The sequence below is a fragment of the Coffea arabica genome, chromosome 6e (genome assembly GCF_036785885.1).
Source record: "Coffea arabica cultivar ET-39 chromosome 6e, Coffea Arabica ET-39 HiFi, whole genome shotgun sequence".
NCBI lineage: Eukaryota > Viridiplantae > Streptophyta > Magnoliopsida > Gentianales > Rubiaceae > Coffea > Coffea arabica.
In genome coordinates, this window is record NC_092321.1 from 22,677,136 (window position 1) to 22,701,787 (window position 24,652).

The 24,652-nt window shown below is 35.8% G+C and overlaps 2 protein-coding genes across 2 annotated transcripts; one reads left to right on the forward strand and one right to left on the reverse strand.

Annotated features, from left to right (window-relative positions):
- The first annotated feature begins 5,267 nt into the window (after nt 1–5,267).
- LOC113697528 (transcription factor MYBC1-like) lies at nt 5,268–7,477 on the forward strand. The gene is made up of 2 exons (XM_027217190.2): nt 5,268–6,697; nt 6,893–7,477. Exon 1 carries the CDS (start codon nt 5,731–5,733, stop codon nt 6,688–6,690), a length of 960 nt encoding a protein of 319 aa, XP_027072991.1. The 5' UTR covers nt 5,268–5,730; the 3' UTR covers nt 6,691–6,697; nt 6,893–7,477.
- Nucleotides 7,478–16,539: 9,062 nt separating this feature from the next.
- On the reverse strand, nt 16,540–22,737 carry LOC113695183 (uncharacterized). The gene is made up of 5 exons (XM_027214187.2): nt 22,554–22,737; nt 22,230–22,461; nt 18,840–19,464; nt 17,678–17,951; nt 16,540–16,793 (listed from the first exon to the last, which is right to left on the reverse strand). The coding sequence occupies exons 2-5, from the start codon at nt 22,423–22,425 to the stop codon at nt 16,743–16,745; spliced, it is 1,146 nt and encodes a 381-aa protein (XP_027069988.1). The 5' UTR covers nt 22,426–22,461; nt 22,554–22,737; the 3' UTR covers nt 16,540–16,742.
- Between the last annotated feature and the right edge of the window lie 1,915 nt (nt 22,738–24,652).

The following is a 24,652-nucleotide window of genomic DNA, read 5'->3' on the forward strand; positions in this document are numbered from 1 at the left end:
CATTTTGTTCCTCAATATGTTTAACACCACCTGTTTGGTTTTGGTGAGCTCAACATGCATGCACCATTAATTTCTATCTATTGCTATTTTTTTTAGGTGGTGCAAAACTTTTTGAGCAAAGAGTTGGATAAAATTTGGATTACAATTTAAAAAAATGGTAAAAGGTCTGTCTTTATAAACCAGACTTTGCATTCAAAGAATTAGATAGAACTTGATTTGAAGTAAAATGCATAAAGTCTTTTTTTTTTCTAACAAACGTTAACTATTCTATATGTAGCTATCAACGCTTGATAGTACAAGGATTAGTTACAAAAAGGGGTCACTGTCCTCATTTTCTTCGATGCTAAGTCTATCAGTCATATTGGGAAATCTTGTTCTCATTTAATATCATGCACTAACTTTACAGCAAACTGAGTTGGTGAATGGCTGATTTCATTTCCTGACTTAGGTATAAATGAGAAACTACAGCTTTCAAAACCTGTTTTGAGATCCTGAACGTCTTCCAGGATAGTTGCAATGTTGAAATCATAGTCATTGCACCTATTTATATGGTCCACTACTGATTTGCAGTCTGTGTGAACTATTATTTTAGTCCACCCTGCAGTCTTGGCCATTAGCATTGCATTCCTTACTGCATAAAGTCAGTCTTCAAGAATATGTCAGATCTGCCTCCAGCAGGGAGCTCAGATGGTGACCATATGCAGTAGTATCCCGTAAGTCACCAGTTCGAACCTTGTTGTGCTAAATTGCTGTGCATCCTTGGGCGGGGCTCTGTACAGTCTCAGGGGATTAGTCCGGCAAAAATGCTAGGATACCCCTGTGTGACCAAAAAAAAAAAAAAGAAAATGTTAGATCTTCTGTGAAAAAAGGCTTGTAATCCATTGAATCTGATGCTAATAGTACCTTGACACAGGCATCTTTTTATATACTTCTAGTAGCATTGTTAAACCATATTTAATCTTCAATTAGTTGATCAATTGTCTTTATGTGATTGGCTTATAGTTTGAATACTGAATGACTCAGGCTGTTAAAACTTTATATAGTGACTATGCAGTTACTATTTATTTGATGGTTGCTATATAGTGTATGCATAGCTACTGCTGTATCTTTGGCAATTGCTATACTTATCTTGTGCTCAAGTAATCTAGTCACTCTTGACCTACTTAATTTATAAGTATGAGATTAAGAAACATGTGAAAATAAAAAGAAGTTTTATCTTCCAAGATTTATTTCTTTGTATTTGGAGTGGATTTATTTTCTACAATTTCAGTTTTTCCATTGCTATTTTTGTGTCTCATCTAGGCAAAATGGAACAACAAATCAATTAATCAAACTTCGCCCAATCGAGTTGATAAAATGTTCGAGAATCACATTTTAATGTGTTGTAGTTTAAAATTTACAGACTTTTATCATTGATTTAGTTTCAAGGTTTTAACTCTCATACTAATGGTTTTCTAATTTGTAAAAATGTTCAGTAGTTGCATTTTATTATGGGGAGATTCTATAATATCTTTTAAGTATCATACAACGAGTAAAATTCATCATCCAAAAGTATTATTAACCCTTAGATTAAATAGTGTTAAATATTTTAAATTTAAATTATTATCTTTAATGAGAGATACAACTTGAGAGAATCGTATTTGATAACATAGAATTTTTCTTTACTATGTAGTTTGTAACATGAAAAATAAAAACTCTATATTGAATATACGATGGACAATTCTAAAGTAAAATGGGCTTTAGTTGACCATCTTTAAAACTTGACAGGGTCAAGATTGGGCTATTATTTGGATCCACTGGTTGTTCCATAAAACGCCATCTATTTACTTTGCTAATTTTTCCAGAACCATGCGTAATTTAAAGGATCAAGTGTCTCGGCAATGTCAATGTACGACAAATCGGGTTAGCCTAATCTGGGCCATCAAATTCACACACACACATGTATATATTTATGTATGTACTATGTATTTAAACATAGCTATGTGTTCGATTACATGTGAAACATTAATAAGTTTTAGTGATTGCCAAAAAATCTGTCAAGCTAGTGGGGAGGGAGGAGGAATAAGTTGGGTGATTTAAGAAGAGGGAGTATAAGTGAGAAGTTCTGGATTCAAAATACATTAGTAGGGGAGCATTCCATCTTAAAGAGAAACCTCCACGGGAGCAACGGTGGATGAAGCGGAAGCAAGAATATTGGCTTGAGTGTTGTAAACATTGATGAGAATCCAATGCCCCCGAAAACCTAAGGGTTCCTACACAAGGTTTATCTACGGAGGATGAGTCAAGGCCTAAGATTAGGCTGAAAGGCGCAGTCGATGGATAACAGGTGAATATTCCTGTACTACCATTTGTCGATCCCAAGGGATAGAGGATGTTAGGTTAGTCAAAAGATGGTTATCGGTTCAAGAACATAAGGTGTCTCAGTTTTTTCAAGGTAAGAAAGGTAAAAAAATGCCTCAAGCCAATGTTTGAGTACCAGATGCTATGGTGTTGAAATAACCCCGCCATACTCCCTCAAAAATCTTGAATGACTGTAAACAGAAAGGTACTTTATACCAGAAACTGACATAGGTGAATAGATAGAGAATACCTAGAAGCGCAAGACAACTCTTTTTGAGGAACTCGACACTACTTATACTGAAGAAAACAAATCTATCACAAATCTATTTATGTCTTTCTCTTTCGCATCGAAAAATGTTAATGACACTCTCTTTGACTCTTTGATTGTGTGAATTAAATAAAAATACTTATATTCTTCAGTGAATTTACTAACACTTTTTCTTATGGTAATAAAAATAAAAATTAGAGACATTGTTATCATGACATATATCAAAAAATTAAAGAGCATCGTGAACAATGAGGAAGTTGTGTGCCATTAATATTTTATGTCCGCCAGTGTTGATTAGTATCGTTCTCCTTTCTTTTCCTACTTTGCCTTCTCACTCCAGCCATCCACCTTTTTAACGAATTTGAAAAGAAATACTGACCAATTTGGTAAATAAAATTCAATTTCCAATTGACCAATCAAAGGAAGCACAAAAAGTACTGCCAATTCTGTACGACTTCATGTTTCCTTGAGAAAACTTTTGATGTCCTTTTCGAGTCTAGATATTGCTAAAGGCATTATTAAGACTATCATTTAGTTTTTTTTAATAGAAAAGATTATTTCATTCAAATAAATCTACACTATACATCAAACAAACATGACACAGATACATATTGATTTGAAATTAATAGATATAACAGATCTAAGAAAACAATACAAATAAAAATAACATTGATGCTTCTATATATTTTCCATCCAGATGAACCACTGTAATCTAATACATCAATGCATGTCTGCTGACAATCAGATCTGATTAAAACTGGTTCAAGTCCAAAGAGAAATTTAGATATGATAATAATAAAGAAATTGCAGATCTGAGAAATTAGATGCTAGATCTACAAAATCTCAATTTCATAAAGATAAAAATATAAAAAACTTTCACTAGGAAAAACCTAGAAGAGAATAAAACTCTCACTAAAACAATTTAGAAGAGAAGAAACTCTTATTAGGAGATCTTAGAAGAGAAAAATCTCTCATTAGAAAATCTTAAGAGAGAATTTATTCAAATAAAAAAAATTAAAAATTAAAAATAGTACTTCCTCCCATGGGAAAAGACCAGATTTGGTCTTTCTCTCATGGAAGAGATAAAGAAGATCTTGGCTGGAAGAGTTCTAGAAAAAAGGGAGAGAAAAGATTTTTAGAGAAAGAAACTGTACAGATAATGTAACTAGACATAGACTATCATTTAGTTATCCACTAAAACTTCTTATATTTTTAGAGAGATTACAATACTCAAAACTAGTTTTTTTTTCTTAAATTATCTCTTGACTTTATGAATGAATCCCAAAAGAAGAAACAAAAAATTGAGATGATAAAAGTCACAAATAAGTTGCAAATTCAACGTCTTGTTTGGATTGTAATTTTTCGTAGAAAAATTTTTACGTTTTTCGTGAATATATTTTTAAATTATTTTTTTATTTCATATACATTGAATCGTTATAGTATATGTTTCGACAAAAACTCCTAAAGTAACAATCCAAACCAAAAATTTTCTTTTATTCAAAAAGAGTTCACCTTAAGCTTAAGTTTGGAAAAGTACTTGAGATTCCTTTCTTTTGTATTTGGATATTATTTGCACACATGTCATTTAGTGTGATTGCTGATGCCTACTAACCTAAAATCACAAGCAATAGTGAGGAATCTTGAAATCAAAGTCAATCCTAAATATCCCAATGGGGTGATGGTTTTATCATGACAACCAAAACAACCCCACCAAAACCCACATCGAGCACCCAAAAATATTCTCTCTTAATCAGAGAAAACTCTATCCACACAAATAAACTAATCACTTTATCTTTCACACGAACCCCACAACCAAACACCTCCTTCATTTAAAACTCATTTGATTCCCACTTCAACAACAAACTACCTACAAAAGAATTCCCACAAAAAAGTGGCCTAACTTTGCTATTATTATTATTATTTTTGCTCAATCACTCTCTTATCTTTATTTCTTTCCTTTTCCCAGATCCCAATCACATTACATTCCTGCCCCCTAACAAAAACCTCATCTTTGATTTTGGACCAAAACCCACAAAACTCCTAGCCAGAAAAACCCAAAAAAACCAAAAAAAAAAAAAAAAAAAAAAATCCCAAATCATCCACTCCTGTTTTCATGTGCGTGTAACCCACGCGCCCATGGCAAACGCAAGGAAGCAATCGCCAGTTGTCCTTTTTAAGATCCAAAGATCTTTTGAGACCTTGACTTCCTTAATTCCTACAAATCAACTCAGCTGCCACCTGATTGATTGCTACAGTCCAATGGATGCAGCGCGTGTACCGCACGCCCCAAACATTACTTCCCACCTCTCCACACTGTATCAGTGTATCTACAATTGTGTCCCAACTCCCATGTATAATAGATACAGAGATGCAGATACATATAAACAACTGTAAAATTTACTACAAAACAAAAACAAAAATCTTTTTTTCTTCCAACACTCTGAACTATGGAACTATGTAGCTGTCTATCAAAGACTAAAAGATTAAAGGGAATAAAAAGACCCCCAAATCCCGGAAAAATAAAAACAAGAGGAAAGAAAACAGCTCTTCCAAGTCCCAACTCTCATAAAAATCCATAACAAAAGCATCAGCAAACAGTACTCCTAATAATAGCTGAAAAGAAGAAAACAAGATCCACCTCGAACACCCCTCCCCATAAACCACACACCCCCCCCCCCCCTCCCCAGCCTCCCCTTTCTCTTCCCCAAGACAAAAACACCAATTAACCACCCCTGGATCCTCATCAAAATCTTGCACTTTCTTCTTCCCCTCTTCCTCCCCTCTCTCTCTCTCTCTCTTCCAAAACTCAATCTTTTGTTTCCTAGAGGGAGAGGTACAAGAAATAAGAAAATTTGAGAAGTTTCCAAAACTTCTACCGTCCTTCCCAATTTTCTACACTCCTTTTAGCTCCCCCTTCACAGTACTAAAGTTTTAGTAGTAATCATTTTTCATCATCCTCATCATCATCATCATTAATAATCTCCTTTTCTTGATTTTTGAGTGTTCCAATTTGGACGATACTCCGAACCCACAAAATTTTTTCCCTGTATCGAATAAATTAACCATCCCAAAAAGAGGATCTTTTTTTCGGTGGAGAAAAGGAAGAAAAAGAAAAGAAAAATATGAGGGAGGATGACTCAAATTGGTTTGCTAAATGGGAGGAAGAACTCCCTTCTCCAGAAGAGCTGACGCCTTTGTCCCAAACCCTAATCACCCCTGATCTAGCTGTATATTTCGATATTCGAAATCCCAACAGCCCGCATCACCACCACCACCATCAGCAGAATCCGCCGCCGCCGCCGCCGCCTCCTCCGGCGCCGTCCCAAGGTCAGAATACTCCCTCCTCTCAGCCCAACTCATCTGCGGAGTTTGACTCCTCTGAGCTGGGTGGGACTGGCGGAGGGAGTGGAGGAGCAGGGGCGGGTTCAGGAGGCGAGGAGCCAGCTAGGACCCTGAAGCGGCCCCGGCTCGTGTGGACGCCACAGCTTCACAAAAGATTTGTGGATGCTGTGGCCCACTTGGGGATCAAGAATGCTGTCCCCAAAACTATAATGCAGTTGATGAGTGTAGATGGGCTAACACGCGAAAATGTCGCCAGCCATCTGCAGAAGTATAGGCTGTATTTGAAAAGAATGCAGAGTATTTCGAGTGGTGGCGGCAATGGTGGTGGTGTGAATGGTAATGCTTCAATGGCTGCAGCTGGAAGCGAACCAGATTTGTTTGCGAGTACGCCTGTTCCACCACACTTTCTGCATCCAGGCAGGCCGAATTCGGACCATTTCTTGCCTTTTGTGCCTATGACAATGCAGCATCATCATCAGATGGCAACAGTGGTGGGGCACCACCATCCTCACCCACAGCTACAGCAGCAGTTTAGGGATTTCGGTACATCCCCGCCTAATGGGCAGTTTGAGCATCGATTTTTGCCCAGGCAATCACAGCAGCAGGTTCAGAGGATGGGGACACCAGTGCATAGTAATACTCCCGTAATGCCATCTTACGTGGAGGATTTGGAATCAGCTACGGCTGCTAGTGCGAATGGGAGGAAAGTTCTCACCTTGTTTCCAACTGGGGATGATTGAATTTGGGGTAACTGCTGACTTTTCTTTGTGTATTGTCGATCATCAATTTGGGTTCTTAGTCCTGTGAAAAATTGTATTTGGAGTAACTTTTTAGTTTCTAATTTAGCAATTTACCTTTCATTGTGCTGTTTCTAGTTGTTCATGGTATTGGGTTCATCATGGACTTGTGGATGCTTTGTTTAGATTTTGGTGTTGTCTTCAGGGAGGTCATCGTTGCATTTGGCGTTAATGGTTAGGGGATCAGTGCATAGTATCAGTTCTGGAGTCTTTTAGTTCAATTCCATGAACTCCTGCAAGTGTAATTAAGTTGCGGATAGCATTTTGTCATCTCCAATTCTACTTCTGGTGGCAGACAAGCCAGTTATTGATGGTGTCTCTATTTTATCCATTCTGCTTCTAGTGACGGATAATGACCATGATGTCACTCTGGGCGGCAATAATGTAATCAGCTCTATGTGGCTTTCTTAGAGGATTTGCTGAAGTTCATGGTAGCCTGTAAGGGCAGCAAAGAATGATGTTGGAAAACAAGCATGGCGTAGATATGTCCTCTAGTTATCTTAGACTCAGATCAAATCCATGGATATTAAATATGGTATTGCAGTTTTGGCAATGTCCAGAATCTCCACCATTAGGAACTTATATATCTTGTTTTCTAGTTTTGTATCTTGTAGAGATGAGTCCTGCTTGCTGTAAATTGTGTGGTTTGATAGCTGACTTTTAAACCCTGTAACTGGGGAATCTTTTAGCAAAGAATAACAATTCTAATGTTATTAACATGTTTCCTTAATTGCAATATAGGCCATGTTTTCTATAAATACTCTTTACTTCACATACAAAGAATAACATCATTTCCTTAATAGCTGTTTTCTTTAGTCAACTGCATCAATATTCTGTTTTTAACTGGTACAGAGAATTCAGAATTTAAGGCTCTTAGTTTTGTAAGGTAACTAAATTTTGCATTATCTTCACTTACATACACATCTCGGCTTGTAATCAACCTGTTTGTGTTAATCAGAAAATCTCTTCTCCTTGTTCATCTTGTAACTCAACAATACTGAATAAGTTTTTATTTCTTTATCTGGTGCTTTTACTCCACACAAATTTTGCTAATAGCTTGAGCTTTAAATATATGTCTGTGTGTGTGTGTTTTTGTGTTTATGTGGCAAGAGATTTATATTCTGATCTGGTACTGGATTCTTTGTTTTATGCTTGGAAAGAGGTTGTTTGTCCAATATATTAGTAGATTCCTTCCATCTCTACCTCTTTTTCATGACTTCAGAGATGTCATTATTTCTGAAATATCTCATACACGTCCAGACTAGATTAAGCAAACTGATGCTTCTACATTCTTGGTTCTTTGGATCTTGAATTTCCCTTTCTGTTTATTGAGCAATTGGATATGGAATTTAAATCGAAGAAGAAGAGCTGCGAGATGAAAAGTGACAATATAAGAAGCGTAAAATCGATTAGCAATGCATCCGTAGACACATATATTTGACAATCATCAATGATGAACCTTGTTCTTATCATATTGAGAGATTATTGACCTCAAAAAGATTGGCATAGATGACGCATGTATAGAGTCAAAGGTGCTTTTTACCAGATGTTTTTCTGTTGGTCGATTTGAAAACTAAAAGTTCAAGTTATCAGTACTGGGGGCAAGCTTTCCTCATGAAGTTGCCAATCTCATAACAGACTCCGCCAATTCTTTCATTGAACTGTCATCTTGACACTGTAGTAGTGTACATTATCTTTATGCAGTTCTGACTACTTTTGACAGCTCATCAGGATTTGAGAACTGAAAATCAACGTCTAGCTTATGGACATTAGAGTGGTAATCCCTCATTTCATCTACCGAAATCTCTAAATCTTAAATCTAATTTGATTATCATTTGCAATCTGTTGCCTGCGTGGGGTTATGATTCTAGTCAGTTTAATCCATTTTTAGTCCTATTTGAGCTTTTAAAATTCATCAGGTTGGATTATAGGTATTCGTGTTATTGCACCCAAGAGTTTTTCTTTTTTTCTTTGCTGCTCGTATCGTTTCTTCATTTCAGTGTGACTGAATCTGCAGCACTATGTTGACACATGCATCAAGTGTTTAACAATTTTGCTTCCTAGTCTTTCACTTGTACGATGTTGATCAAAGGAGTAATGTTTTCTGCAGTTTCTTTTGGTGCTTGCTAATATGTAGGACATTCAGGATACAGTATCTGTTCATATATTGTTTCTGCAATATATTCCAATTTTAAGAACCTTCATTGGAGGCATCTTAAGGGCCATTTTTCTTTTTCTTTTTCTTTTTTCGCGGCTTGTTTAATTTGTAAAGAACAGAAGAATTCTTTAAACAAAACCTGAAGTTAAGCTCAACTTTCTTTGATAAATTGCAAGCTGAGCTGAGAGGAGAAGTTAAAATAATGTACCTTGGTTACGAGTTCTGAGTTGCCATTAGCTGTGAATGCCTTTTGCTATCATCTTTTCGTCCATTGCTTGACTTTGGAATACCTCAAATCTCACGGGTCTGGTTTTTCAATTCATGACCTCGCTGGACCTTAAGGGACCCTTTCAGTCAGTGTGTATGTGTGTGTGTGTGTGTTTTTCAACTTTGATGGGGCTAAATTTCTGATCAAATTTCGAGGCAGAAATTCACTGGATATTTCCCACATTGCTACTGACTTGACTTCAAGTGAGGGAATAATCGTTAATCAAATTCTTCAATTTTTTTTTTTTTTTTTTTGGGAATGGATATCTAAAATTGTCAAGAAAAGTACAGCAACTGATTGTCAAGAATGTGATAAAGGAAGCAATGGCGGACATAAAAGGGGGCGACCGCGCCCAAAATCTTTTTTTAACGAAACTAATCACTTTGTCCCTCCCTAGTCCCTTCCTCCAAAACAGATCAATTATTCCCTAGATTATATCACTTTAGATTGCCATTTTTCCTGCAAAACGTTTCTACGTTTATCGCGAACATATTTTTCATTCACTCTTTTACGTCATATATATTAAATCGTTACAGTATATATATATATATATATATATATATATATATATATATATATATATATATATATATATATATATATATATATTACAAAAACTCTAAAAAATAGCAATCTAAATGACATATAGCAATAAAGGAACTATCAATCTCTCACAAACCAACACTTATGTTAGTTGTAATTAGTAATATCATCAATTGAGGAAAACTCCATGCCATACAAGTAGAGTATCTAGTTGAAGGACTTTTTTTATGTGAAGCTCTCATTAACACACTTAAACTACATCTAACTTATCATGAAAACACGCATAATCACAATTATTGCACCCTTGCATTTAGACACTTCTTCAAATTAATTAAAATTTTCAAAAAAAAATTAACAATTGAAACCCCTCTCCTAACGAGTGCCAATTGGGCTCCCATTAGCCAAACCGTTTGGTAAAAACTAATCCCACAACTAATAACTTTTGTCTATCTCATCAAACACCAAATTTCCTAATCCCATTAAACTTGCGTCAAGCACCAATTTTTCTTTAACTTGAACCTATTTTGCCTTGCCAAAATCCAAGATTTGTTACTGCAGGCAGGGTTTTTGCATTCTGTTTCTTCCAAGCATACTAAGTTGTATAAATTTGAGTAGCAATGTGGACAATGATCCCAAGTAAATTTCTGAGTGCAGATATCATTGGATCACTAAATTATTCAACGTAATATTTCGCTTACATCATAAACATATTTTTCAATCCACATTTTTATATTTTCAACTATTTTGTTATCTCATATACATCACATCACAAAAAGTGTTACAGTAATTATTTCAAATAATATTTCATATAATACTCTATCCAATCACACTAATAATTTGTTTCTTCCGGGAATGTTCAAATTCAGAATAGGAACGACTTTTTCCTGGCTTTCCACAGTCTGTACGATCGGTGTTTTGCCACCTTTAGTAGAATTCATGTTCACAAAACATCAACCTGAGCACATGGAACGGACACATAAAAGATTGTTTGGACGGGGAGTTGACAAAGCACATGCAGGAAACCTACAAGATATCATATAACCCACAGCAACAGCTACCCCAGCATAGATGGGGGTTCATAATCCTTCTATATTGAAAAATGTTGAATAAAAAATTTAATTGCCTGAACATTCAAGCCTTCGAATTACACATGACAATACAGAAATTAATACAGAAAATGTAAAGACTCAAATTATATATATATATATATATATATATAGCCATAACAGAAACCTTCCATGAGGTTTCTCTTAATATCACCTAGCACCTCTAAAGTTTTAAAAATATCACTTATCTCTTTTACTTTTGTTATTTGTGTAACAAAATTAAAAAAAAAAAATCCTAAACTACCCTTTTGCTCATTTTGCTAAATAAAAATGCTTCTAAGATATTTTGTTTACTCCAAGAAAAACCATCGTCTAAAAAAACACTCTATTAGTACCACTACATCATAAAGTTATAGTCCATAAAAATATAAATTTAGAAAATAAAAAAGATATTTGTGAAGATATACACTAGCACCAATTTAACTCTATATGCTCAAAATCAATTTCTTTTGAACATTATATATTTTTTTTCAACTTCTTAACACGTGGTTCAAACCTTTCAATAACCTTTTAATTATACTAATCATATAAAAATTAACTCAAAATAAATACAGAAATCACACCCCATTCAATCACAATCACAAAAAGTAAATGATAAACAAAATTCAATTTAATACAATTTACAAATAAAAAATCGCATAGTCATCCAAAAAATGAGTAAGAGAGAATATTGAAGAAGGGGAAAAGAGAAAAAAAATGACCTTTTTTTAAATTTTTTTGATCTCCATTTATTTGATATGTGAATTATGTATGAAGTGAGGGTTAATAAAATTTGATTACACTTATTAGGGGAGATAAGTGATATTTTTAAAATCTTAGAATTGCTCAGTGATATTAGACCAAACTTCATGGGAGGTTTCTAATATTATCCCTTTTCAAAAATTTCCCAGCTTTTGGCAGAATTACCACCACTAATTGTTTCTAGCAACTGTCAGATCTCAATTGTTCATCGTGTGTGGGTTTAAGGCAGGTAAAGTTGTACTTTCATCGTTGTACTTCTTACATTATTTAGCATACAAAAGCTTTTCAGAATAAAATTAGTATACACAAATTTAATAAGACATAGTTGTACATCAATAATATAATAAATACAACCAAAATCGTAGCTGCTCCAACTCATCTTGCATAGCTTCTTACATACATCTGATTTTTGTGTTCACCAACATAGGTAGCATTGAGGTTTAAACACCAGAAAAACTCTCAGAAGTGCAGGCAATTTAAGCTCACTCGTGTGTGAGTTTCAAGTCTCAAAACTAGTATATGCGGTAGAGCTTGAATAGACTTTCTCAACTATCGGATACTCCATCTAGAGACCAGACAAAAGTACAGATGCATGCAATTTATTTGGACCACTTGGAAATAAAATCCAGACAAATTTGATCGACCAAACTATGCATAATTAGGCACCAGATATTCCATTTCTGTACAATGCCATAAGCAAAGTAACGTGCATGATGCATACAGAATTTTTTAAACATCACGCAAAATTAATTAATATTTGCAAGAGAAGACTTCAAATTTCACTGGAAAATCTCCTCAGGAAAATGAATGAAAATCTCCCACCATCACCTTCTGAGACATATTCAGTGCAAGGATCTTTATCTGTCCCCCCCGGACTAGATAAATATAATAGGTTCGGGGAGTTTTTTTGTTTGTCACAAGTTGTTGGAGCAGATTTTTATGTTATGTTTTAGAAGTCTGATGCCAGTGGAAGAGTTAAACCACATAATTTAACGGGTGTTCTTCTGGATGCTTGTCGCAGTTGGGTTTCTCAGTGTTATTTGCATCATATAATATATTAACTATACAACACATAATCACCGGCGGAACGAGAAGTTTACATTTTGGGGGGCAAGACATGTAAGTGGGTATATTTAGGGGGGAACTCTGACATTGTTGTAAAGTTTAATATTTTCAAGGATACAAGTGAAAAATTAGATCATGTCAAAGGGATATAAAATGGATTCCTAAAATCTCGGGCGAGGGATGGATGGAGGGAGGATTAAGAGTACGTTTGATAAGACTGAAATTTGAAAATTGAAATCTGAAATATGAATCCAGTAAGTTATTGAATTATTAAGTATTAAATCAAATATATTTGAGTGTGTATCACATTCAGTGATAAGTGAATAACTTATCACTTATTTTTGGGAGTAAGTTTTGTCTAAGAAATTCAGTGCGCTTAATTCATTCAGATATTCAATTTTTGGTTATCAAATGTGTCTGAACATATTAAGATTTGAATCCATTAAATTTAAGTACTAAATTGAATTATCGAGGCCTAAGTCTAATTTTTATAAGGATAAAAATGAAAAGTCAGGATATTTAAGAATTCTTAAAATCTTGGGGGCGGCTGCCCTTTCTACCCCTAGCGTCTGCCAGTGCATATAATGTATGAATTACACAAAAAGAGTAGACACTACAAAACAAATATAGAAATTGATATACGAACATTATATGAGTTTATAAGCAGAAAATTGTGTTTCTACATGTTGATTGTCTTAATATCTATTTATGTTGTCTTCGCATCCACACTTAGTTTATTATCATGTGTTGTTTTAGTGTTTAATCTTATCGTATTAGTCCACACAATGTATAGTGCAATTACAATTGTCAATTCGTAAAGTTCTTGATCCATCATCCCCAACTCCATTGATGCATAGCGGAGATCATCACATACATGAATTTATTATAGAGAAGAAAAAAGAAAATTCCACCTCTCCGCTTTTTAAATTCCACCGGTCCTTGCTAAAAAAAAGATAATTAAAAAAAAGTTATCTTCATATAGTATCCCTAAAAATGTTTACACATACTAGAAAGGTTATAGAGTTTAATACCGAAAGGTTTAGGCATACAAGTTCAATTTTTAGGGTATTTTGACACATGATCGTCTATAGTAACTATGTCATGCCTCGGGCCTCGGGCCTCCGGCCTGCAGGCTCAAAATGTGATCAGATATTTATACGTCCAAAATTTTACTTAAATATTAATTTATAGCACTTTACTTGCCTAATATGGGATGGAGTATCACATTTACCATTCTTAGGTCGTAGCTCTACACAACATTTAGTTTCTCCACTCATCCGCAAGTTCAAGACACGAGCAAAGTCTCAATAGCTAAATAATACCATAATGTCACGTTCCGAACCTGCAAGATCAAGACAGGAAGGATCAAATCCTAACGGTTAAATCCAACTATTTGGCTTCCATCCTTGTTAGCCCAAAATGAATATCTCAAGTTGAATTTGAGTACCTAGATTCTATTTTAAGTATTGGTCTATAGCATTTTACTTTTTCGATGTACGATGGGATATCACAAGCTGACTTAATGTTGAAGCTGACTCGATGTTGATAAGGTTTTGAAAGACAGTTTTTGTATTGGTTTGACGCTGGTGGTAGGACGTCTTAATGGATTTCTTGTTATTGTCAACAGTAAACCTCTCCAAAGGCAAAAGATAATTCAAAAATCACACAGATTCTGTGTACTTATTGTGCGAGTGCGATTTCTGACTCATTGCATGTGTCATGAAAGTTTTCCAGGAGTGTACTGTATTGTACAATGGATTCATCATGGTGGAGGAGTCCCATTTCATGGAGGAGGGCAGGAACGGTTGCAGTTGAATGGCCAAGATTAGGTTTGTCAACGGGCCGGGTCTGGGTTGAAATTCATTATTTTAGACCCGAACCCGGCATAACACACCGACCCGTTTATCCAACGGGTCTTCTATTCTATGTTCCGGATCCGGATCCGACGGGTCTTTGGTTCGGGTCGGATCTACCCGAAAAAATTTATCAAAACTTACAATTTTTAATAAAAATAAAAAAAAATATATTTGTAAACTAATTTCTAACTAATACACAAAAAAAACCAAATAAGAAAAGAAATCAAATTGACTTTACTCAAAAACATCACCCTAATCAAATTATATTGATAAATATATATTTTTTAAATTATTAATCCATTTATATCCGGATCCGGGTCTAATACGGGTCGGAATACTATATTACGTATCCGATCCGTTTTTTTGTTTGACAAAACGGATCCGGATCCGGGTCCGGGTAACGGAATTAAATCCCTACCCGTACTCGCAATAATTTCACGGATCCGATCCGGGTCCGGGTCTAGACCCGGACCGTTGACAGGCCTAGCCAAGATTTGGTAAAAAATATATTGCATTTTATACATCATCTTTCAAATCATGTGTGGAGTCACAAAATTTTGTTCTATATTTACACGTTATTGAAAGTAAGTTACACCGTGTATATACAAAATTACATCTTGTGCATTTTGCACAAAATCGATCTGAACGATTTTTTTTTTTAATGCCTGTTCGGCCCTGTATCCCCCATTTCATACAAAATAAAGAATGAAAAAAAGAAAAGAAAAGAAAACTTGGTATAAGTAACATTTGCACGGCCTATATATCATTACCGAAGTTTGTCTGGCTGATGGTCAATAAGCACTCTTTTAAGAGAGGATTCAAGTATTTTGAGAGTAAAATCAAATCAAGCAAGTTTCTTTTTATGCATGATTGTGTGTGTTTTCTCTTGATCTTGAATGAGAGAGGTAGAGAAGTGATTAACTCGGGTAAGTTTCTAAATGCATGGGGATCAAGTGTCTGAATTTAACAAGGCAAATACTAAAATGAATACAAACTAGCTGAATATGATATATATTGCATTTACTACTTTCTCAGGTCTAACTGGCCCTGCCCTGGATTTGTTGGATAAAATCTCGTGATTAGGCTAAGAAAATGAGACAAGCTAAATGGATGGACCTTGGTATATATATATTTTTAAAGCATGTTATAGCACTCAGAACTTAAACAAAGACGTGCCACCCGCCTACAAGACCGGCATGACCAAAGGTCTATTAATTATCCAAACAGATCCGATCTACTTTTGTTTCGATAGCCCTTTGAAATAAATATTTTTAATATTCAAACTTCAGAAAACTAAATTCAAAAGTGGATCTTCATTGAAGGGCTACATTCATTTTTGACAGTTCAGAGTTCAGACCCAGATGATGATCTAAACTTTCCATCCACAGCAATGCAAAGCTTTGTTTTACTATATAGATTATATATTACTTTAAGGAGCACTTTGTATCATCCACTAAACAAATTAGTAGAAGGATTATATATCATCAGCCAAACAGATCATCACTTGGTTGCTCACAATACATAGCATAAATATACACCGCATAGCTGGCACAGTTACAGGAATACCGAGACATGCACTGTTGGCTTGCTAATAGAAGATGAAACATTAGACAGCCCACCATTTTCTTCCCCAAGATCCATGTGCCTGCAGTTTACTTTACGGATGACAAAAATCTAGAAATTGGCCTGAGCTGTTCATAAAAACCAACTGGTGCCCGTTGCATCTCATGAAGCACTTTATTTGTTAGAATAAAGGCATCAATCACCGGTCAGAACTAACCGAATATCATCATTCGTCCAGAGAGTTCAACAGCAATGCCATGTCTTGTTTTGCTTATTATAAGACGACTTAGGGTCTAAGATTCAAAGGACCTTGAGAACTGGGAAATACCACAACTGCTATCAGAATTTGGTTTGTAATCAATTAGAGTATTAACAATTTTCTCATTTTATGATTTTCTAGTTTCATTCCTCAGTAGCGTCTTGTGAAGGCAGGATTGAACTCCATGGCCAAAACATACAAATGAAGCAAAGAGAAAATCCAGAGAATGGATGTGAGCAAGCAAGAGAGTATTTATAGAGTTCGACTACAAACAACAATAGCAGGTACCCACTAATATTTGATGTCCTTATACTAGCACCGAAAATTGAAAACAAAGGTTACTAATCCAAAATACAAAGGTTTAACAGTCTTTCATAGGTAACCTAAATGATGGGAAGAGCAAATGCAGATATTCTCCATCTAAGCTTTTCTAGTATTAATAGTTCTGCGAGTAGTCAAAACTCAGAGGCTGCTGACAAAAGGGGGCCTGCAAGAAGTACAAAAAGGAGGGGTGAATAAGTTTCTTGTATGCAATAATGAAATTGAACATGGACATTAACTTAACAATTCCGAGGCATATATATGGCAAAAAATCAGCAAGCCTTAACGGTATTTATATCTTTTCAGTCTACTGAAAATGTAATATCACATGCAAACCCAAAGGCATGTCTAATTTAAAACCATTCAGATTTTGTACAAGGACTCGTTCAAAAAGTAACCACATAAAATAGAATGCTTAAGAGAAGAAAATCTTTAGTTTCACTCAATTCCAACCATGGCTGGAGCTTGAATAAATATAAGAGAACCGTAACTTGATACAATTTGATATAGACCGTATATGAATCTCCTAAAGTATACCTCAGAGACTTGTAGAAAATATAACAAACTATTATTTCATTTCGGCGTAATAAAATTAGCATTATGCTAGAGATCAGAACAGTAAAAGATTTCAGAAATGTCACTGATTCTGGAGAAATTTGGAGTAATTGACAACGTTCATTAAATTTTCATTCTCTACTGCTTTTCCTGATCAGCCCCAGTTTAGTGTGCACACATGATTATGCATGAGAAAGGGTTATTGCTTATGGCACAGAAGTCAGCAAATCGGACAAATATATGACTGTAGTATAAATTACATATGACAATATATGATTGTAGTACGAATAAACAACATTTCTGCCTAATATCCCCAATCTTGTCATTCACCATGCTGCTACTTAAGAAGCTTGCTAAAACTTCTGAGTTAGAAAGCTTCAATTCTAACTGAAAATTATTTGTCATGCCCATAGTGCAATGGATTTCAGCTCTTCTGAGAGCAATAGTATGATGCTTGTTATGGAAAAGGTCAAGGAAAAAGAGACCGATGCCTACCTGAAAAACAGCATGCCTAAATTGATCATATGATTGAGCATACATCATCGACTGGGAAGGCCACTGCATGTATACAGCATCCCTTGATGTTTGATTCAATCCCATGGCACAGAAAGGGCTCATAACTGGATTCGTGTAGCTGAGAGGAGCTTGGGTCCCAGGCATCTGACCTAACTGAGGGAAAGCAGAATCATACTGCACATATGGGTGTTGGAACTTCTGGACATACGGCGACAAGGTAAAGCTTTGATTCATAGGAACATTCTTAACATACCTACATCAGTTTAGGCCAAGTTGATTCCGTTAGAGACAAACATCAGCAGCCTTCAAATTGCAGTATCAAACAAAGAATATTAACTTGTAATGTCAAACAACTGAGGAAAAATAAAAAAATAAACGAAAAAAATCAACTTTCCCTCGTCATCATTACTAGTGCCAGTCACCTCAGCCACAAATGACTCAATAGGTTCCTCACAGAAACAGTTATAACTAATTAACTAATTAACATAGACAATACAAGGCACAATTTAGTGGAGATACTACTAACGAGCTTGCTAAGCCTTCTTATAGAAACTAGTTGAGTGACATCATAGAGCAGATATACAAAGCAGAGCTGAAAATTCCATTTAGTAGCAAATACATGTCAATGGGATATCTGGTCAAAAAGATATAAAATAAATCTCAAGAACATTACTGTTGCAAACCAAAGATGAGTAATAATTCTCCAATGTTAACAGAGAGTCGTGAAGACTACCCTAAACCTATTCAATTGCATGGGTCAAAAACTTAAAACTGAATTTCAACACAATGCAGAATTTAGACATGCAATGACTCCCACTAATGACAACCCCACCGTCAAGCAGTTGTCAATTCCAACAATAAGCAAATCCAATCAAGATGTAACTCAATCCATAACCAAAGGTTACTCATCCCATTGACCTACCTAAGAAAATAATATTGGTAAACAAACAAAGAACTTAAATGCACATCATTTTTGTGAAACAGAACCCAAAAAAAGGGGTTACAGACACAGAGTGAATGAAAAATTGCAAGTACATACATGAAGCAATGCATTCATGCACTCATACAAAAAGGACAAGTAAAAATTTATATACCATAGCCATCCATAAAGATATGATATGACCAAATTCCTAACACATACCTCTCGTAACTTCGATCATAATCAGGATCAGTACGATCCTTCTCCCTGTCCCTAAAAATTGCCACCCTCGAAGATGCACTGTATTCCCTGCTAATAAAGCTCTTCTCAAAATCAGCAACTGAGTTTTTCAAATTTTCATTATCCTCCACACCCAAACATAAATTCTTCCCATCAGAAGAAACTTGAGTTAAGATGTCATCTGACTCAGAACTACTTTGACTACTGAAGATACGAGCACGTGCCCTGTCATACTCCTCCTTTCTCTCCTCCACAGTTCTAACAGGACTGCGCTTTAAACCAAATTCACCACTGTCATTTGAAGATGCTTTGGTAGGCCTTGACCTGATGACTATTTTAATCTGTTCATTTTTATCATTCTCTGACAGTTTAGCTGGGACATCTGACAGACATACAGCAGGAAACTTGCTCTCTGCTTGTTTCCTGACCAAAATTCTTGTTCCCTGACCATCCACAAGATTATCCTTCACCATAGTCAGCAGACCATAGTGTTGAGCAACTCTATGTGCTGCAAGACGTAGGTAGGAAGTGGGGAAATGCTGGAACTCAAACTGCTGCAAATCACCATTCTGCAAGAACTTCTGTATATCGAGCTCCATCCGCAGAACTGTCACATATTAAAAAAATAAGAAAGTTCACTCAGAAAGAAAAGCAAAATCCTATTTCCACTATTACAGTAACTTCCGAACACTAAAGCAAGTTTCATTATTACATTGATTATAGTTCTAGCATATCATGTCAATTATAAAAGATTGAATTTAAGGAATACTAATAAGAACACAAATGACATTGAGTGAGATGAGAAAAATGGAGCAATCTTAGCAAGTTTCAATTTAGACGTCAAAATGTCTATCAATTGCACAATCGAGCTTATAGTTTTATAACCATTTGGGAACTACATTCTGATGCAAAACTCGAGTGTTTCACCTGACTTGGACAACATTTTTCTCTAAATTTCTCCCAACTCTGCAAGTCAGTTGCAATAACAACTAATCTAGAAGCATGATAAAAGGACATGGTTACTCTACTTTTAGAACACAGAAAATCAATATAAGACATCTAAGGCCCATAAATGTCTTTTTATCTCAAAGCACAGAATACTGCATATGTTAAGAGCATCAATGCTAAAGCAACTTTCCAGTCATGCACGTCTTGTTTGACAAAATAAAAGTCAAATTGTCTGTATCATGGTAATCCAAAAGTTTGAGATATCTCGATGAAAAATAATGTCACAATTGACCTTCCAAGATTAGTGAATCATACAATGTGAGAGAACTATAAACATGAAGTATCTTTCCTCCATGTGTAAATTTACAGGATTGCCTTCCTCTGTGGTAACAACTTATGCTTAAAATCCTTTGAATGTAGTCTAAATACTCCTAAAAACTGTCCATCCATGTGAACTAAAAGAAATGTCCACCACATAATACATGATTAATATCAATGTCCTATTTGAATTATTTGTCAAGCTCTGTTTTTTGACACCTGTTTTATACCTTTGTGTGCAAAGAAAGATCATTTAATTCCTACAATTTGTTCAAAACTACAGAAAAGCAGAGGTAATATTTGCCAGGAAAGCTTATCCTTTACGAATATCAAGCTTCCAGAAAAAGAATCTGATTGAAAGTCAAGCAGTAAAGGGAAGCATAAACAGCGAGTATTTTGCACCATAAGAGAAGCAATTCTGGCATGCACTTATTTTCCAGATTAGAGCAGCAGTTCAGCCACAATTCTCAACAGCGGAGAAAAACATTTCAACCCTGAAATGATTGAATTAACCGAAGGCCAACAGCCAAACCAAACAGCCCCAAGATCCAAGACCTAAAACAAGAAGGCAATTATTTCAAGCAAGGGGCACCAAGAATTTAAGAACAAAAAGGGGAAGAGTGCAGTTCGATGCCAGAGAAGAGAGGAGGAAATGGAGGAGAGAGAAACCAAAAAGGTAGGGCATGTAGCACAAAGAGAGGAGAAAGATGCATAGAAATGCTGCAAAGTGCAATAGCAACTGGTGCACTTACAGCCTGTAGTTTAATGCAACCCAAACACATAGTCAACTAAAATTGGGAAAAAAAAAAGATAAAATAAAGTAACAGATCTTTCTGAAGGCATGTGCCACTCTAGCCTTGCGCAATTCGCTTTGGCATATTAGGCCACAAAATTCCATTGTTACCTTGCCTGTCAGCATTAAGGTCACAGGATGCACCTCTCAGCACCTACCCTTGAGATCAACTAACTTTTCAGAACCTTTACCCCTTGAAGAGAAACTTTAAACAGCCAACATACCACTTGAAAAGCAACTTTAATATATAAGGCCACCCCATCCGAGTGGAACAAGCATGTCTGGCTTTCACTCCATTATTGCAAATTTGTCTATCTAACTAAAGCACATGATACACAGAAACTATAATACATAAACCATCTTATACTTCTCCATTTCGGTTCCACTTCCTCTTGAAGGGCTCACTTACCATGTATATTAAGTACCAAATGAAACAAAACTTGCATCTACTGCCACAAATTCCTAGCCAACAACTTTTGCACATGATAATGTTGCACACCTCAAGGATTTCAACCATTTAAACGGAAATATGTTCTGTTCATCAGGCACACAAGGTGTTCTAAAATGGTTTCGTACCATGTACCTGTGTAGTGGACCAAGGCAACTACTTATACTCAACACAATGCGATCTTCCTTATGTTTGCTTTCCCAACCATCAAGTCTGCATTGCAATGAACACGAGGAACTACCAACTTGTTGGACGAAATTCCAAAACCGAAGAGCAACAATGTTTAGAACAATCTCCCATCATTCTTGCATTACTTTACTGTTGTATCAAATCCTTGAAAAACTTAGTCTTCTACTTCAATAGATTCACCATTCTTAGCCCGTTCACTAAACTCATTAGACCAAGTTTCATACCAATAGTCCAGCGTAACAATAAACAAGTAAAGAAAACCCAAATTCCAAGTCCACCATTGTAACAGACTGCTCTCGCATGTTAATAACTAGAATTCTTCTGCTAGTGTAAGATAATGCTCCAAATTTGATCTCTCATATGAATCAGTTAATTAACTTACGCTGACTTATGCAAATTGGAGAACAGATCTACAGCAAACCTAACCCCATAAAATCCCTAAATTCACAATTAGCTAAAATGAAGACGAATAAAAACACAGATTCCCAAAATTCGACCTCGCAGATCTATCACAATTCTGAAAAACAAAAACCCCCAAACCATCAAAACCCTAAATTCAACTCAATTGACACGACAATCAAATGATTCCGGCAAATCCCCAGCTACATAAACGAAAGACATTAAAAAATCAACCCTAACCTTCATAAAAAATTACGGGAAATATAAAAACACTCACTAGTTAGACGATGACGAGGATTTTGCAGGGCCTCAACCAAAAAAGGGTCCACCATTGACAAATAAGCAGCGGCAGGAGCTGCAGCCGCCTCCTTATCCTTCTCCTTCTGGACAAGAACGACACCGTTCTGAGCCCCAGCTGCTACATCAGCAGCCGCCGGTGGTGGTGATGATAGAGAAGAAGAATTCGAATCCATTGCTAGAGAAGCCCCTCTTTCTCTCAAGTAAAATTCCTATTTATATATTTATACAACCCCAAAAGAAAAAAGAGAAAATAAGAAACTACAGTAAAAGAGTATATACCCAAAGAATCTTCTTCTCTCACCTTCACCGGCCGGCGGAACGGTCGGAGGAGGGGCAGTCGGCGGTAGAAGGGTGTTAAGAAGAAGAGACTTTGCGCTCTCTGATGAGCATCAAAAGAGCTGAAAGAGAGAGCGAGAGAGAGAAGAAAATGAGAAAACCCTTTTCTCCTTATCCCTACGGACCCCTCAATTGCTAGAGAGAGAAACAGACAAGAGAGAAAGAAGGATTTTTTTTGTTGTTTTATTTTTTGGAGATAATTTATCATTGACTTTTCTTTTCCTCTGCGTCTAAGTTCTATGTCGCAGACACGCATTCCCAAAAGTAACAATCTTGAGAAATATTTGATGTCAATTATTTTGTTCAAATCGAGTCAAATATTTGATGTCAAGAATTATTTCTATTGGTTCTAAGTTAATTCGTATGTTTAATGAATTCAAAGTGTTGGTCAACTCTCAATTTATAAAGATTTTCATTTTAGGCCGAGTTTAACTCGCTCGTTTGGACCTATAAAAAGTCTAATAAACTTAACATTTTGTTGAATTGAGTTAAATTTAGATCTAAATATTATATTTGAATTAAATATGAACTAAGTTTGGACTTTATTAAATCCAAACCCGATATGAACCTGATCCGTTAATATGCACCTATATATATAATTATATGTATAATGCATTTATACAATGAAGAAAAATGTCACTGAATTAACCAAAATGCATATTTTGTAGCATTCCATGTAATTGAATCGTTAAGGCAAATGGAATTCCTTTATTTGCACTTGCAGGTAGGCATGGCCATGGTTCCATTTGGAACCGGGAACCGGACCGGAACCGGACCGTTTGGAACCGGACCAGAACCGGAACCAGAACCGTGGAACCAGAACCGTAGTAGAACCTTGGATAAAGGTTCCGGTTCTGGTTCTCTAAAAAATAGAACCAGAACCAGAACCGCCGGTTCCAGAACCGTTAAAAAAATTAAAAATAATTAATATAAAAAATAATAAAAGTAGAGACATCATGATGATCATCATGATCCACCACAACCTTTTGACCAAGCTCTCAACGGATCCAAGAGGAAAAAATTGCAAAGAAGGGCTCCAAAGAAAAAGCTTGTATTCGAAGAAAAAAAGGGAGCTTCTTCAATTTTTGCTCTCGGGGGCTCTCAACGGAAGAAAGAAACAACCATACAGAACCGGAACCGGAACCGGAACCATAAGAAATCGAAATCAGAACTATGCGGTTCTGGTTCTACCTCTTTGAAGAACCAGAACCGCCGGTTCTGGAACCAGAACCAGAACCATCTTATATGGTGCGGTTCTGGTTCTACCTCTTTGAAGAACCAGAACCGGCGGTTCTGGAACCAGAACCGGCGGTTCTGGAACCGTGGCCATGCCTACTTGCAGGTTTCATTTGGAGGGGCAAAATCGTCGATTTAGCTCTTTGACTGAACTTTGTCTCTATAAACAACCCAATCACAGTCGTCCATTCCAACTTTCTTGAACTCATCATTCTCTTGAGATTTTGTGGCCAAATCTGAGGTAAGTTTACCAACTACTTCGGAATCTCTGCTTTGTTGGGTAGGTTGAAATTTCACGATGTCAAGACCCAAGGAAGCAACTCTGATTTGTCATTGCGGAATAAAAACCATTTTGAAAACTTCATGGAACGATAGAAACCTAGCAAGGAGAAACCTTGAATGTACTCGTGATGAGGTAAGTTTTTTTTGGAGATGTGGAAAATTCATTAGCTGTAGTTGAAGGTAATCAAATTAAAGTTTAAAAAGTTGGGAAATTAAATGATGTGTTTTACAATTGATGGAAAAAGTAATTTTTGTTAGGTTGATGGATATGGCTATTGGGAGTGGTATGATGATGAAATGTGTGCTTATTCAAAGTAAGTAATACCTAGTCTTTTAAGGAAAGCAAATAGGCTAAAATCTGAGAATGAAGCATTGCAAGAAGAAGTTCGAAGATGACAAAACAAAGCTGAAAAAATGGAGGTCCAAGTTAGAAAGCTGAAAGAGAAATTTAGGAGTAAGCTGAGGGAAAACATGTTCATTGTTGTTGTTATTGCGGTCTCAGCAATTGTAACCGTATCGATATGGATTGGGGGGCCTAGAAATGGA

Bases quoted from the DNA above. Each gene is read 5' to 3' on its own strand.
- LOC113697528 (XM_027217190.2), top strand. From the start codon at position 5,731: ATGAGGGAGGATGACTCAAATTGGTTTGCTAAATGGGAGGAAGAACTC.
- LOC113695183 (XM_027214187.2), bottom strand. From the start codon at position 22,425: ATGGATTCGAATTCTTCTTCTCTATCATCACCACCACCGGCGGCTGCT. The intron at 17,952-18,839 runs GTATGTGTTAGG...AAACTGATGTAG, and splicing joins TATGATCGAAGTTACGAGAG to GTATGTTAAGAATGTTCCTA. The intron at 16,794-17,677 runs GTAGGCATCGGT...TACTTCTTGCAG, and splicing joins TTAGGCATGCTGTTTTTCAG to GCCCCCTTTTGTCAGCAGCC.